Below are 15685 nucleotides of genomic sequence, written 5' to 3'. Positions count from 1 at the left end.
AGATAAAGATCCCCCTGTCATTTCAATTGACTATCTACAAATTTAATTGGAAAATCAACTTTGGGGACAAATGTAACATTATATTATATTTCTATATATAGAAAACAATGATAAAAGTATTCAGAAAATCTAAGATGGGTAGTGCTGATGATATAAACATATTTGTAGATTAAAAAAAGAAAACTGTAAATTGAGGCCACATTCTCTTGCAGTGGCATATATCTGATCCTTCCATAGTGAAAAGTGTCTAATGTAATCAGCATTCTACCAACTGGCTAGCTAAATGGGACAACATCAGCACAGTGCTTGGTCAACTTTGTTTTCTGTTGAATCTGTGCAGAGCCCTTTTTTTGTTTCATGATCTCCTTGAGAAAACCAGGATATTTGAGTTAACAAATTTGTTGGGTAAATTATCTTATCCACCTGATGTAAAGAACATTATGAAGTGTATGTTTTGTGATAAGCACTTACATTTTTCACAAGGGGTATATTCTTATATCTCTTCCCTAAATACTGACATCATCCATTCCTTTCTCCCTCCTAAACTTCCAACTGTAACAGAGAAACATCTTATACCTTTAAAACACAAGGAATCTAATTTTGCATATTATTATGATTAGTTTTTTCCCAATAAATATGAGAAGAAAAAGAAAAAGACCCCTCTGTCAGTGATTCAGAGCCCAGTTCTAAGGACAACAGGTATTTTAACAAATAAAAATAATGAATTGTGATGCACAAAAATTAGAAATATATACAAAGAACAGAGGCAGCATAGAGGAGAGAGTGGATAACTGGAGGAGCAGGACAAGAAAGCATGTCAGGATCTGGATGGACAAGATAGGAAAAGCATCGCAGGCAAGGCCAAGGGCACCCAGGGTCCACGAGTCAGTGAGAGTTTCACCATCACACAGAGACATGAAACACAATGGGGTGAACTGTATACCTAAAAATGACTAAGATGATAAATTTTTTGGTGTTTAATCACAATTAACTATGATTTTTTTTGAAAGCACAATGAGTAAAGCCAGAATGAGCAGCTTCCTACTTTCCCCACCTTTTCAACTCAGACAAAACTCCTTTTTGTCTGTTAGATCTGGCTCATTATCCAACACCCTGCTCTGTGTGTCCTCAGGATTCCCTCTGATGGCTTGGCTGTGCTCCCACAGCACCTTATGCGTACCTCTATTTAGAACATCACAGCGTATGGAAGTTCTAGTATAGTTTTTTGCTTCCCCCACAAGACCATGAGTTCCTTGGGAGCTAGCACCATACCTCACACAAATACAGATCCCATACCTCTATAAGAATCTCTTTTGCACTAATTAGTTAATTTACTATTGATAAACTCTATTTGCCAGACACCACACTACCAGCTGTGTATACCTGTTCTTCTTTCTTACAGCTTTATGAAGACAGACATATTTTTATTTCCATTTTTACAGACAAGGAAATGGGATGGGAGGCTAGGTGATATGCCAAAGGTCATACAGTTGGACAGTGGGGAAATGAAGACAAGCTGACATTTTAATAACAAAATAACTAGTAAATGAAGTTCCAAAGATATGGCAGAGAATTGACCTAATCCATATCAGACACCGTGTTATATGCCTTCCTGATGCAGTTTCATTTAAAATAACTTCAACCTAGCTGGGCATGGTGGCACAGGCCTGTAATCTCAGCAGCTCTGGAGGCTGAGGCAGGAGGATTTTGAGTTCAAAGCCAGTCTCAGCAAAAGTGAGATGCTAAACAACTAAGTGAGATCCTGTCTCTAAACAAATACAAAATAGGACTGGGGATGTGGCTAAGTGGACTAGTGCCCCTGAGTTCATCCCTGGTACCAAAAAATAAAACTTCAACGTCATGAAATCTCCATAAGAAGTAAATATTACAGTAAAGAAACCAATGTTCATGAGGCAGAGTGGTGCACACATGTAATTCAAGAGACTCAGGAGGCTGACACAGGAGGATCTCAATTTCAAAGCCAGCCTCAGCAACTTGGTGAGACCCTGTCTCAAAATAAAAAAAAAATTTAAAAAAAAAAATTTTCTTGATAATATATTTTATTTCAAAATTCAAGGAATAGTTTATACTTTGTAAAGCCTCAGTGTGCATTATTTTGATTGTTCAAGTTAGAGCAATATATATGAAGGAAAACAATTAGTACCATCTACAAATTAATCATCCCATTGAGCATTTGGACATTAAAAATTTTTCAGATGACTCTTAAGTCGCAATAGCCTCAGATCTGCAGTATACGAAGAGAATTCCTCATTAGATCCGTTTACAGTTCACTTTTTCTAGTCAACAATCCTGCACATAGTCTCATAGGTTTACATAATTGAACACATAAACATGTAAAAAAATGTCTGGAGAGAGACCAATAAATTCATCAGTGTAAAATATACACAAAGATATTTTTAAATGATACTGAATAGGAACTGAAATGTTTCAAGGACATCAGAAGTAGTTGGCAAGCTTATTGAATTGATGAAGCTTTTGTGGGAAAATATGTATCAGGATGGAACAGTCATACTGGCAGAGTTTTAGAAACTATAACACCTTATCATTTTGAGTATTGCTTCAACATTTTCTTTTACAATGACTTAAAAATATTGCTGGAAATTTAAATTCTATGTTAATATTTTATACTTTCTCAGAAATTCACTTTTTTCTTTCAATATGGGGTTTTAAAGATTTACTTGTTCTTTTAAAAATCTTTACTGGAGTATAAGATACACATTGAAATGCACAAATGTTAAATTTGCAACTTGAATGCTTGCATGCACACACAAAACGTACATCGGCACACACACATACACCAGAAAATCCAACACTCAGATCAAGTTACAAAATATTTTCAAAACCCCAGAGGCCTCTCTCTTGAACTTGCCACTCGTTCCATACTCTCAGAGGTAACTAGGGGTCTGACTTCTAGTATTATTAATTTGATTTTCCTCTTATGGAACCACATACAAATTGAATCATAAAGCATATAATCTTGCCTGTTTGGCTTTCCAGGCTCATCAGTATGTATGTAACAGTAATCTACATTGTTCAGTGTAGCAGTAGTTCATAATTTTTTTATTATTACAGAGTAGTATTCCATAGAATGAATTTACCATTGTGTATTTATTACTTTTTAGTTTTGATGGACATTTGAGTTGTTTATACTTTGAAGCTATTAAGAATTAGGCTGCTAAGAACATTCTTGTTCCTGACTTTTGCATTCATTTTCTTGGGTATAAATGTAAGCATGCAATTGATAGAACACAGGGACAACATTATGGTTAGCTTTAATATGTACTGCCAAACATTTTTCCAAAGTAGCTGTATCAACTTTCACTCCTTGCAACAATGTATAACAGTTCCAGTTGCTTCACATCCTTGTCAAAACAGAACATTGTTAGTGTCTTTAATTTTAGGTGGACATTTAATAGTATCTCATTGATTTGCATTTCTCTGAGGAACAATAGTGTTGAGAATTTTAGCATATGCTTATTTCCCATTGTGAAACCTCCTTTGGGTAAAGTAATAATTCAAATCTGTTGTCCATATTCCTAATTGCTGCATTCTTACAAATGTGTTTTATTATATACACGATACAGTAGGTTTTCCTCAAAAGTAGGAAGGTTAATTGGAAAATAAAATTACCTAAAAATACACTCATATTTTGGAAAATTTGCTGAACTATGTCATATTTTTACAACAGATTTGTAGGTATATGTGATTTGTCAATGAAATTGTGTTATTAATAATCTATTTAACTAAGTCTATTCTGCCATTATGAAAATAAGTCATATCCCCACCACCACCAAGTTCAGGCCTCTTGCATTTTACTTCTTTTACCTGAGATGGAGACATAGGACCTTCATATGGCAATTTGTCATTCTTTACTTTAACAAGTAAACCTACTATGTGACTTTGTTGATGATATATTCTTACATCATCAGATATGCACAAAATGCAAATTTACAAAGTAAACCTTACAAAAATGACTCCTAGTTGCATTTTAAAGTAAAGATAACGACAATGACAACATGAAAAACATTTTTAATTCCTTGAAGTCCCTTTGTCTGTTATTTTTTTTTCTTTTTTTTTTTAATTTTTATTGTTGGTTGTTCAAAACATTACATAGTTCTTGATATATCATATTTCACACTTTGATTCAAGTGGGTTATGAACTCCCATTTTTACCCCGTATACAGATTGCAGAATCACATCGGTTACACATGAGAAGAAGATTAACATTAAACAGGGATGAGAGGTGGGAGGGAAAGGGAGAGAGAAGGGAAATTGCATGGAAATGGAAGGAGACCCTCAGGGGTATACAAAATTACATACAAGAGGAAGTGAGGGGAAAGGGGGAAAAATATAAGGGGGAGAAATGAATTACAGTAGAGGGGGTAGAGAGAGAAGAGGGGAGGGGAGGGGGGAGGGGGGATAGTAGAGGATAGGAAAGGCAGCAGAATACAACAGACACTAGTATGGCAATATGTAAATCAATGGATGTGTAAAAAAAAAATTTTAAAGAGCTGAAGGTATGGTTTGATGGTTAAGTACCTCTGGGTTCAATCTCTGGAACCAAAAAAAGAAACCAAGTTTCAGGACAGTTAAATTTTTTGACCAAAATCACAGACTAGTGGGCAGCAGCGTCATTAGCTGAAATCCCTCCCAGCATTTCTCATTTGATCTTTGGAGGAAGGAGTGAAAAGATGAAAATAAAGAGATTTTTAAGGTAAAATAAAGATCATCTAGAGGACCTTGTTAATGCACCAGAATCATCAGACTAAGTGGGTAGGGTGAATGGAAGAGCCTGGGGAAGTTCTGTGTTTGTCACTGTGAGGAATATTAAAGAAAAAAAAATAGATGGGGGTTCTGGGGGCTGGAGTTGTGGCTCAGTGGTGTAGCACTTGCCTCTCACAAGTGAGGAGGCACTGGGTTCAATCCTCAGCACCACATAAAAATAAAATAAAGGTATTGTGTCCATGTACAACTAAAAAAAATCAAAACTAGGTAAAATTGAATAGAGTTGATGAGTATTACTTAGGGGACCCACCTGAAGTTAAGGTACATGAATTTGTGATGAACTCAATAAGCACAGAGATAGATATTTTATTTATATACGTGTGTGTGTGTGTGTGTGTGTGTGTGTGTATTATTTCTGCTATCCCAGCAGAAAAGAAATACTGTGGATTGTCAATCTGTGAGCAGAAGGTAATTCTGGGAGTAGGAGAGGGTTGAGGAGAAGGATTTGCAGAATTGTCTGAATACAGATTTTACTCTGAGGAGCTAGATTTAACCCCACCTAGGTTAAACCCAACTTTCCTCCATCACCAAACCCAAACCTTCTCTGCTATATGAGTCTGGACAACTCGCCTATTTATCTGGTGACACTGTCAATTCATGTCCACTAACCTTGAAGGCCTTACTGCCTGCTGCCTGACAACTAATTATACTTCACTTCCTAAGTCTCTCACTCTCCCACTCTTCATATTTCCATCATCTCTCACCTGATGGTGACCTTGCTTCTTATTTTATCCCAAAACCAAGCCATTAGAAGAAAAGTCCCACCAGCTGCCACCCCTGTGATTATGTGCTCTGCCTTCCACCTGTATCTGTGAACTGATCATGCTCCTGCCTGAGATCAGCACCTCTTCTACTTCAGATCCTGTCCCTCCTTCTCTACTCAAGCATCCCTCCAACAATTCTCCCATCTCTCTTTTCGTTATCAGTTTTCCCCTTTCTACTGGATCATTCCCATCAATGTCAAACATCACATATGCTGTGATTTCTCCCATTTTACAACAAAACAAACAAAATCCTACTCTTCCACTTGAGTTTGTATCCCTACCCAGCGTTAGATACCACCTTATTTCTGTGCCAAAAGATCTGTTATCATGCTCAGAATCCTCCATTCCCATTCTCTTCTGAGTCCTCTTTAATTATATTCCTGACTCACTGTTATGCTGAAATGGTTCCTATGAAAGATATCAATGGCCTTCATCTTGCTAAATGCAATGATCCATTCCCATTCCTCATCTTTGATCTATCAGCATTTGACACAGTTGAGGCTTAACTTCGTTTGGCTTCCAAAACATCATATACTCCTTCTGTATATGATTTGAAATGCTCCTTCTATCTCCTTTGCCGGTTCATCCTCATCACCGCAACCAAACAGCATTCTTATTTAATGACTTCAGTTTTAGAATAAATTATGTTCTTTTTGCAGCTGACATGCTTTTCTGATTTTATCTTGCTTAGCTATAATTTAATTAATTCTCTTTCTCTGAGCATACACCAACTGACTAAAGGAGGAGTCTCAGAAAGGTGAGGTATAGTGAAGGGAAGCCATTTTGGAATTGCTGAGCCTAATCTACAGATGATCGTCGGTCACTCATCAGTCCTCTGTGTCCTCTCTGTTGTAGTGTGTTCCTGCCATCCAGTTGGATCAGCTATCCTTCCTTTCAGCTCAGTAACCTTCTGTGATCCCAGCAATGGTGACTGCCCTTGCAAGCCTGGGGTGGCAGGGCCACACTGTGACAGGTGTATGGTGGGATACTGGGGCTTCGGAGCCTACGGCTGCAGACCTTGTGACTGCGCGGGAAGCTGCGACCCTCTCACAGGGGACTGCATCAGCAGGTGAATGTGCATGGCACTTGCTCTCATCTATGTGTATTTCAGATTCTTTCAAAGATCTGGTAGTGATCTGGAAAATCTTGGATGCCATTAGCAAAGATATATTTGCACATATATTTAAAGAATTTTGGTCACATTGCAGAGCCAAGTAATTTATTCTTGCAAGACTAGAGATCATCTAGTCCATTTTGCAAGATAAATTATTCTTCACTATAGTTTCTTAAAACACTTTTGCATCCTAGAAAGTAAGAGTTTGGAAAGACAATGGTAAGGTTGGAATCTCTATGTATAGATTCATTTCCACTCAAGTTCTAAAAAATTGCTTCATAAATTCTTCATTGTTCTCTGTTTTATTAAGCAGCACAGACATAGACTGGTATCATGAAGTTCCTGACTTCCATTCCATGTATAATAAGAGCGAGCCAACCTGGGAGTGGGAGGATGAGCAAGGATTTTCTGCACTTCGGCACTCAGGTGAGACCGATATAACTTGATATCATGTTTCCAGGTCTGGTCTTGAGTAATCATGAATGTAACAAACCAGGACAGCTTTTGGATCCTATGAAGAGAGCTCTTTAGTTTTATGGTTTAATACAGCAGTGACTCCCATAGTATGAAACTGAAATTTTTCTGAGAGGTATTTTAACAAACCTGTTTATTTTCTGTTAGCATAACATATCTAGTTAGTACAGAAAATGTGGAAAATGTAAAACATCAGAGTAATAGGAAAAAAATCATCCTAGGTCTCATTATCACACTTTGGGGTATTTCCCTCTACAGCCTAATGTTCTACATAGTTAAGACATAACTGAATAGATCTGGAAATGTACAGATCCATTTAAAGGAAAAAGTATTCTTACAGACTAGTCTAATATGTTCAAAGCAAAAGCTACATGTGAAATCCTTATATTTATAGTCTTTTTACAACTATAAAACAAAAGTAATTTTACAAGGTAAATATAAGCCAAGTAATAACATAAATAAAATTACTGTTAATTAAATATGAAAAATGATTTTTGTTGTCCATTCTGATTCTTTAAGTTTGTCAAATCTATACTATTTCCTCTGACTTAATTGTCCTATGGTATTTTTCCATTCCTTCTTTTCATAAGCTTGCTGTGGCATAGGTTTGTTTTTTTTTTTTTTTTTTCCTGGTTGTAGGATTTCTTTTTTTTTAATTGATTTTATTTTTTAAATACATGACAGTGGAATGCATTACAATTCTTATTACATATATATATATATCACAATTTTTCATATCTCTGTTTGTATATAAAGTAGGTTGACACCCAATTAGTGTCTTCATACATGTACTTTGGATAATGATGTCCATACTTCCTTTCTGTGTTCATCCTGTCTCAGTCCTCTCTTATAGAAAAATCAAGTGATTTTATTTAGCACCAAATTGCTCATTTAACACAGTTTCAAATGTGAACCAGGAAGCCAGTGTGGCTGGAGCAGAGAATGCCAGGAGGATAGTAAAAGAGAGAGAGTGGAGATTATATAGGCAACTGGAAGGATTTGGGCTTTTACCTGGAGTAAGGCCAAAACCTTTGGAGGGGTGTTTTATTTTTAGTTGCGGATGAACCTTTATTTATTTTTATTTATTTATATGTGGTGCTGAGGATTGAACCCAGTGCCTCACACATGCTAGGCAAGCACTCTGCCACTGAGCTACAGCCCCAGACCCCTTTAGAGGGTTTCAACCTGTGATAGGGCATTTGAGATAACACCAGTTGGCACAGATGATCTTTTTCTTCGTCATATTCAGCACTGTGGATGCAGGCATAAGCAAAAAATTAGATTTAATCTGGGTTGAGGTTTTTCCAAGCAAGAATGAAGCAACAGAGGGCAATGATTACTCATGGAATACAAGCTGGATAAGAAAGGATATGAGGGTGAAAAGAGGTTGGGTCAAGAGATTGAAGGGTTTCAAAGGATTGTTGGTGCTGGAAGCATGCTAAAGGATAGGATGTAGAGGTCATCTAAGAAGGGGATGCTTGAAATTGAAACTGAGAATGATAATGAAAATGTCTGAGACATGGTCATGGGAGAAGCTGGGGCCATTGTTTGTAATGCCACCTCCTGTATTGTTTCATATAGTGTCTATCATGTTTCAAAAGCCAAGTACCACAATGCCTTGTTACAGCTTTATAAGGAGCCCTGATTCTTGAAACTCCCTCATTTTGTTTTTCTCTCTTGAAATTATTTTAGCTGTTGGTTTGTTGCTTTTTCCTGTGAAATTCCAATTGAGCTTATTAAGCCCTACAAAAATCTCTGTTGAGATTCTGATTGCAATTTTACTGACATTTTTATAATATTAAGGAGATCCCAATGTGAATGTATCTTTCTATGTATTAAGGTCTTCTATAAGGCCTTTCAGGAACATTTTGCCACTTTTCTCCAAAAAGGCTTTGCATGTCTTTTATTAAATTTACTCCTAAATATATTTTAGATTTAATTGCTATTGAGAAATTGTTATTTACTTGAACTTACAAATTATTATTAATATTTTGGGTTGTACCAGGGATTGAACTCAGGGGCACTCAACCACTGAGCCGCATCCCCAGCCCTAATTTGTATTTTATTTTGAAACAAGGTCTCACTGAGTTGCTTAGTGCCTCACCATTGATGAGGTTGTCTTTGAACTCAAAATAGTCCTGCCTCAGCCACCTGAGCTGCTGGGATTATAGGCATGCACCGCCATACCCAGCCTAAATTATTATTAATGATATAAAGGAGTATCATTTATTTTTTGGATTTTGATCTTGTATCCAACAGTCTTAATGAACCTGTTTACTAATCCCAATGGTTTATAGTTTATCTTGGATGTTTAAATGTAGACCATCATATCATTAGTAAATATGGACTTGTCTCACTTTTAGTTCATACACCTCATTTTTTCCCTTGCCTTATTGCATTGGGTAGTGCCTCCAGTATAATATTTTCCCAAATTTGATGCAAACATTTTGAAAATTTCTCCAACATATTTGATGGTGATTTTTGATATGCTGCCTTTATCAGAAAAAGTCATTCTCTTCTATTCTTAATTTTATTATTAGTGAGTTTTGTATTTGGCTATCTTTTCTGTATCCTTTGAGAAAACCATATGGTTTTTCTTTTGTAATCTAATAATGTGAGGTTTAAAAATAAGATTTTTCCTATAGGAATGTGTATTTTGGAGGTGGTTGATCTATCTACAAAGAAAAATTAGGAATTACTTATTATAAAATGTTCCTAGAAGTCTTAATTGTTTATTTTTCTAAAATACTGTAATGTTAGACTTGTGTGCATGGAAGTTACATCATTATTATAGTTTAAAAGTTGCATATGATAAGACAGTTTTTGTTTTTACCAAATGGTCTATTCCCCATCCCAAGGGAAGCATGAATAAAATTAGGTTAAATGCAAATTTAAAAAAAGATTTTTTCCTATATCAAGCTATTCTTTCAGTCTTAGGATAAGCCCTTTGGTCATGATATATTTTTATTCATACATTGCAGAGTTCAATCTGCAAGGATTTTTTGGTTTTTTAGTTTGTTTATTTATTTAGAATTTTTCTATGTTTATAATTGATTGTTGGCCTATAACTTATGGTATCATATATCTGGATAAGTTAGAAGATCCTTCGACCATTATTTTTATCTATTATCTGCAATAAATTATATTGAAATACAGTCATGTGTCACTTAATTACAAGGATATGTTGTGAGAAATTGCATTGTTGTGCAAACATCATAAAATGTACTTACGTAAACTAAGATAGCTATGACTTAGTGGTATAATTTTATGGGACCAGCAGAGTGTATGCAATCCTTCATTGACAGAGACGTCATTATACAGTGCATGACTAGAATTATCTGCTTGAATGTTTGTTAGAACTTATTTACAAAACCATCTTGACATGGTGTTTGTGAGTAGAAGAAAATATTTAATTACTGATTGATTATCTTCATTAGTTATTAATTATTTTAGTATTGAGTTGGTTTTAATACTTAAAGTTTTCTATAAAATTATCAATTTTATTTAATTTTAAAAATCTTATTGGTGCTGGGCACAGTGGCACATGCCTATAATTCCAGAGACTCAGGAGATTAATGCAGAGGGATCACAAATTCAAGGCCAGATAGTAACTTTGCAAGACTCCATCTCAAAAACTAAAAAGGGAGGTCGAGGAGGAAGAAGATGGCTGCGAAAGGAGTGCAGCACTCCCGTGTACTGCGTCACTGAGCAGGAAAAAGACAAGGTAGAATGGATAAAAGCTAGCTTGTTAGGAATTTCCAGCAAAATTGGAGTGCTCCGAAACCTAGAGGAAGGATTTCCATTGCATAAGGACCTGCTACTGGAGCTCAAACGCGAGAGATTTGTCCGCACGGAGGGTCACACTGCGTATGCAGCAAATCGCCCTGCGGCCAGAGTCTGCGGCGCGCGCTGGGAAACGACGGTAAGATAACAATGCAAAGATACAGTGCTACGGATTCTGCAGGCTCCCGCCAGCTGTGCAAATACTGTACTCAGAGCTGAATTCTGGGCTTGAGACGGGGAAGGAAGCCATCCAATTCGGTTCTCCACATCGGTCAGACCACAGAGGAAGCCAGCGGCCACCATCTTGGAGAGCTGACGTCATCATCTCTGTTTTTTTTTTTTTTTTTTTTTTTTTTTTTTTTTGACTGATCACAGCTCTTTCAGCTATAGATCAGCGGGGAAAACTTAAGGGCCCCTCCCAGCTCTCCTGTGAGCGCAATAGCCAGACCGAGGGCGGCACGGAGCCGGCGGGAGACGTGGCTTCGGCGAGGGAGCCGGCGGCTGCGGCGAGGGAGACAGCGGCAGCGGCGGCTGCGGCGAGGGAGCCGGCGGGAGCTGGGGCTGCGGCGAGGGAGCCGGCGGCAGCCGGGGCAGCGGCACGGGAGCCGGCCGGAACCGGCGGGAGCCGCAGCAGCGGCGCGGGAGCCGGTGGGAGCCACGGCGGTGCTGGCACAGGAGCCGGCGGGAACCGCGCAGCGCGGGACTCCCAGCTACCGCTCCCACCAGTGCTGACAACTGAGGTCTCTTGCACCGACTCGCCTTGGCATGGGACTCACGGCTACAGCTCCCACCGGTGCTGACAACTGAGGTCTCTTGCATCAGATACGGGGGCGTGGCTACCAGAAGGTAAGCAAGTTTGCTGGGGGTGCTCAGCCCCAAGCTCTACAAACTAAGGGCCTGAGGGAGGCAAACAAGGAGAGTGTGCCCAGGCACTAATGAAACAGCTGCTCCACGTGTGTGCAAGGTAGGCAGAACTGTGACCACCGACAAAACAGGTCCAGTGGACTGCCAGACACATCACTCAGATTGGGGGAGGGGCAGAGCCGCCAGGCGCCTGCAAGTTACGCAGACCTGCGAATCACCAGCTGATCAGACCCAGCAACCGCGGAGCGGCAGAGCCACCCCGGGCCTGCAAGGTAGGGGCACTTGCCACCCACTGGCAGGTCAGGCCCAACAAATTGTGGAGGGGCACAGCTGCCCCACGAGCCTGCTAGGTAGGCAGAACCCTGACTACCAACAGAACAGGCCCAGAGGCCGGCCAGACACATCGCCCCGCCCCAGTTGGGGGAGGGGCAGAGCCTCCGGGCACCTGCAAGTTACACAGACCTGCGACTCACCAACAGATCAGGCCCAGCAACCGCGGAGCGGCAGAGCCACCCCCGGGCCTGCAAGGAAGGCGCACTTGCCACACACCAGCAGGTCAGGCCCAACAAACTGCGGAGGGGCACAGCTGCCCCACGAGCCTGCTAGGTAGGCAGTACCCTGACCACCAACAGAACAGGCTCAGAGGACGGCCAGACACATCGCCCCGCCCCGGTTGGGGGAGGGGCAGAGCCGCCAGGCGCCTGCAAGGTAGGCAAACCTGCGTCTCACCAGCATATCAGGCCCAGCAACCCGCGGAGCGGCAGAGCTACCCCCGGGCCTGCAAGGTAGGTGCACTTGACACCCATTGGCAGGTTAGGCCCAGCAACTCTCGGAGGGACACAGCTGCTCCACGCACGTGCAAGGTAGGCGGAACCGTGACCACTGACAAAACAGGCCCAGTGGCCCGCCAGATACATCGCCCCAGTTGGGGGAGGGGCAGAGCCGCCACCAGCGCCTTTTAGGTAGACAGACCTGCAACCAACAGACAGAACGGGCCTAGTGGCCAGCGGAGGGGCAAAGCCACTGCTCACGCCTGCAAGGTAGACGGACCTGTGACCACCGAAAGAACAGGCCCATCGAAAGTACAGGCACAGCGGCCTCCCGGCGTGGTAGGCACATTGCCTCAATTGGAGGAGGGGAAGAACCACCGCCAAAGCCTGCGAGGGAGACTTTGCAGCTATACAAGAGCAATATAAATATATAGGGGGAAAAATCAATAACACAACAGTTTCACCAAGCAGAAAGAAACGCGATCAATATGAAAAGACAAGGAAAGAAAGGACCACAAGCAATGCAGGTCAACTCAACTTTAGAAGAGGTAATTTCTGCAGCAGATGGAATGTCAGATAAAGAATTCAGGATATACATGCTTCAGATGATCTGGAGTCTCAAGGAAGACATTAGACAGCAAAATCAGTCAATGAAAGACCACTTCGACCACTTTGACAATCAATTACATAAACAAATCCAAGAAGTAAAAGATCAATTATACAGGGAGATAGAGGTTATAAAAAACAAACAAACAGAAATCCTGGAAATGCAGGAAACAATAAACCAACTTAAAAACTCAATTGAGAATACTACCAGCAGAGTAGAACACTTAGAAGATAGAACATCAGACAATGAAGACAAAGTATTTCAACTGGAGAAGAACATAGACAGCTCAGCAAAGCTGTTAAGAAACCATGAGCAGAACATTCAAGAAATATGGGATAACATAAAGAGACCAAACTTAAGAGTCATTGGGATACAGGAAGGTACTGAGGTCCATACCAAAGGAATGAGCAATCTATTCAACGAAATAATACGAGAAAACTTCCCAGACTTGAAGAATGAGACAGAATCCCAAATCCTAGAAGCCTACAGGACGCCGAATGTGCAAAATCATAAGAGATCCACACCTAGACACATTATAATGAAGATGCCCAACATACAGAATAAGGAGAGAATTTTAAAAGCTACAAGAGAAAGGAAGCAGATTACATTTAGGGGTAAACCAATCAGGATAACAGCTGATCTTTCAACACAGACTCTCAAAGCTAGAAGATCCTGGAATAACATATTTCAAACACTGAAAGAAAAGGGGTTCCAACCAAGAATTGTGTATCCCGCGAAATTAAGCTTCAGGATGGAAGATGAAATTAAAACCTTCCATGATAAACAAAAGTTAAAAGAATTTGCAGCTAGAAAACCATCTCTTCAAAACATCCTTGGCAAAATATTACAGGAAGAGGAAATGGAAAATATCAATGAAAACCAACAGCGGGAGGTAGTACAGTAAAGGGGGGGGGAATAATCAAAGAGGAAAACAAACCATGTTTAGTAACATAAATAAACAAATATGGCTGGAAGAACAACCCATATCTCAATAATAACCCTAAATGTTAATGGCTTAAACTCACCAATTAAGAGACACAGGCTAGTAGAATGGATCACAAAACAAGACCCAACAATATGCTGCCTTCAGGAGACGCATTTGATAGGAAAAGACATACATAGACTGAAGGTGAAAGGTTGGGAAAAATCATATCACTCATATGGACTTCGGAAACAAGCAGGAGTGTCCATACTCATATCAAATAAAATAGATTTCAAGCCAAAGTTAATCAAAAGGGATGAAGAGGGACACTACATACTTCTTAAGGGAACCATACACCAACAAGACATAACAATCATAAATATATATGCCCCAAACAATGGTGCAGCTATGTTCATCAAACAAACTCTTCTCAAGTTCAAGAGTCTAATAGACCACCATACAATAATCATGGGAGACTTCAACACACCTCTCTCACCACTGGACAGATCTTCCAAACAAAAGTTGAATAAGGAAACTGTAGAGCTCAATAACACAATTAATAACCTAGACTTAATTGACATATATAGAATATACCACCCAACATCAAGCAGTTACACTTTTTTCTCAGCAGCACATGGATCCTTCTCAAAAATAGATCATATATTATGTCACAGGGCAACTCTTAGACAATATAAAGGAGTAGAGATAATACCATGCATCTTATCTGACCATAATGGAATGAAATTGAAAATTAACGATAAAAGAAGTAAGGAAAAATCAGGCATCACCTGGAGAATGAACAATAGGTTACTGAATGATCAATGGGTTATAGAAGACATCAAGGAGGAAATTAAAAAATTCTTAGAGATAAATGAAAACACAGACACAACATATCGGAATCTATGGGACACATTGAAAGCAGTTCTAAGGGGAAAATTTATTGCTTGGAGTTCATTCCTTAGAAAAAGAAAAAACCAACAAATAAATGATCTAATACTTCAACTCAGAATCCTAGAAAAAGAAGAGCAAAACAACAGCAAAAGAAGTAGAAGACAAGAAATAATTAAAATCAGAGCTGAAATTAATGAAATCGAAACGAAAGAAACAATTGAAAAAATTGACAAAACTAAAAGTTGGTTCTTTGAAAAAATAAATAAAATTGACAGACCCTTAGCCACGCTAACGAAGAGAAGAAGAGAGAGAACTCAAATTACCAGCATACGGGATGAAAAAGGCAATATCACAACAGACACTTCAGAAATACAGAAGATTATCAGAAACTATTTTGAATACTTATACTCCAATAAAATAGAAGATAGTGAAGGCATCGATAAATTTCTTAAGTCATATGATTTGCCCAGATTGAGTCAGGAGGATATTGACAACCTAAACAGACCAATATCAATTGAGGAAATAGAAGATACCATCAAAAGACTACCAACTAAGAAAAGCCCAGGACCGGATGGGTATACAGCAGAGTTTTACAAAACCTTTAAAGAGGAACTAATACCAATACTTTTCAAGCTATTTCAGGAAATAGAAAAAGAGGGAGAACTACCAAATTCATTCTATGAGGCCAAC

General features: G+C 39.2%; 1 protein-coding gene across 3 annotated transcripts in view; it reads left to right on the top strand.

The window, feature by feature from the left end:
* Positions 1–15685, top strand: part of Ntn4 (netrin 4) — a 117457-nt gene that overhangs the window by 82105 nt on the left and 19667 nt on the right. For 2 of the 3 annotated variants that reach the window (XM_076853218.1, XM_076853216.1), the window contains 2 exons: positions 6426–6639; positions 6995–7110. In XM_076853218.1, the coding sequence (XP_076709333.1) occupies positions 6426–6639; positions 6995–7110 (330 nt within the window). The remainder of the gene's footprint in view (positions 1–6425; positions 6640–6994; positions 7111–15685) is intronic. The other variant, XM_076853217.1, reaches the window with a different exon arrangement.

The sequence above is a fragment of the Callospermophilus lateralis genome, chromosome 4, assembly GCF_048772815.1.
Source record: "Callospermophilus lateralis isolate mCalLat2 chromosome 4, mCalLat2.hap1, whole genome shotgun sequence".
NCBI lineage: Eukaryota > Metazoa > Chordata > Mammalia > Rodentia > Sciuridae > Callospermophilus > Callospermophilus lateralis.
Note: the sequence above shows the minus strand (reverse complement) of the source record. Positions and strands in the feature narration are given on the sequence as shown.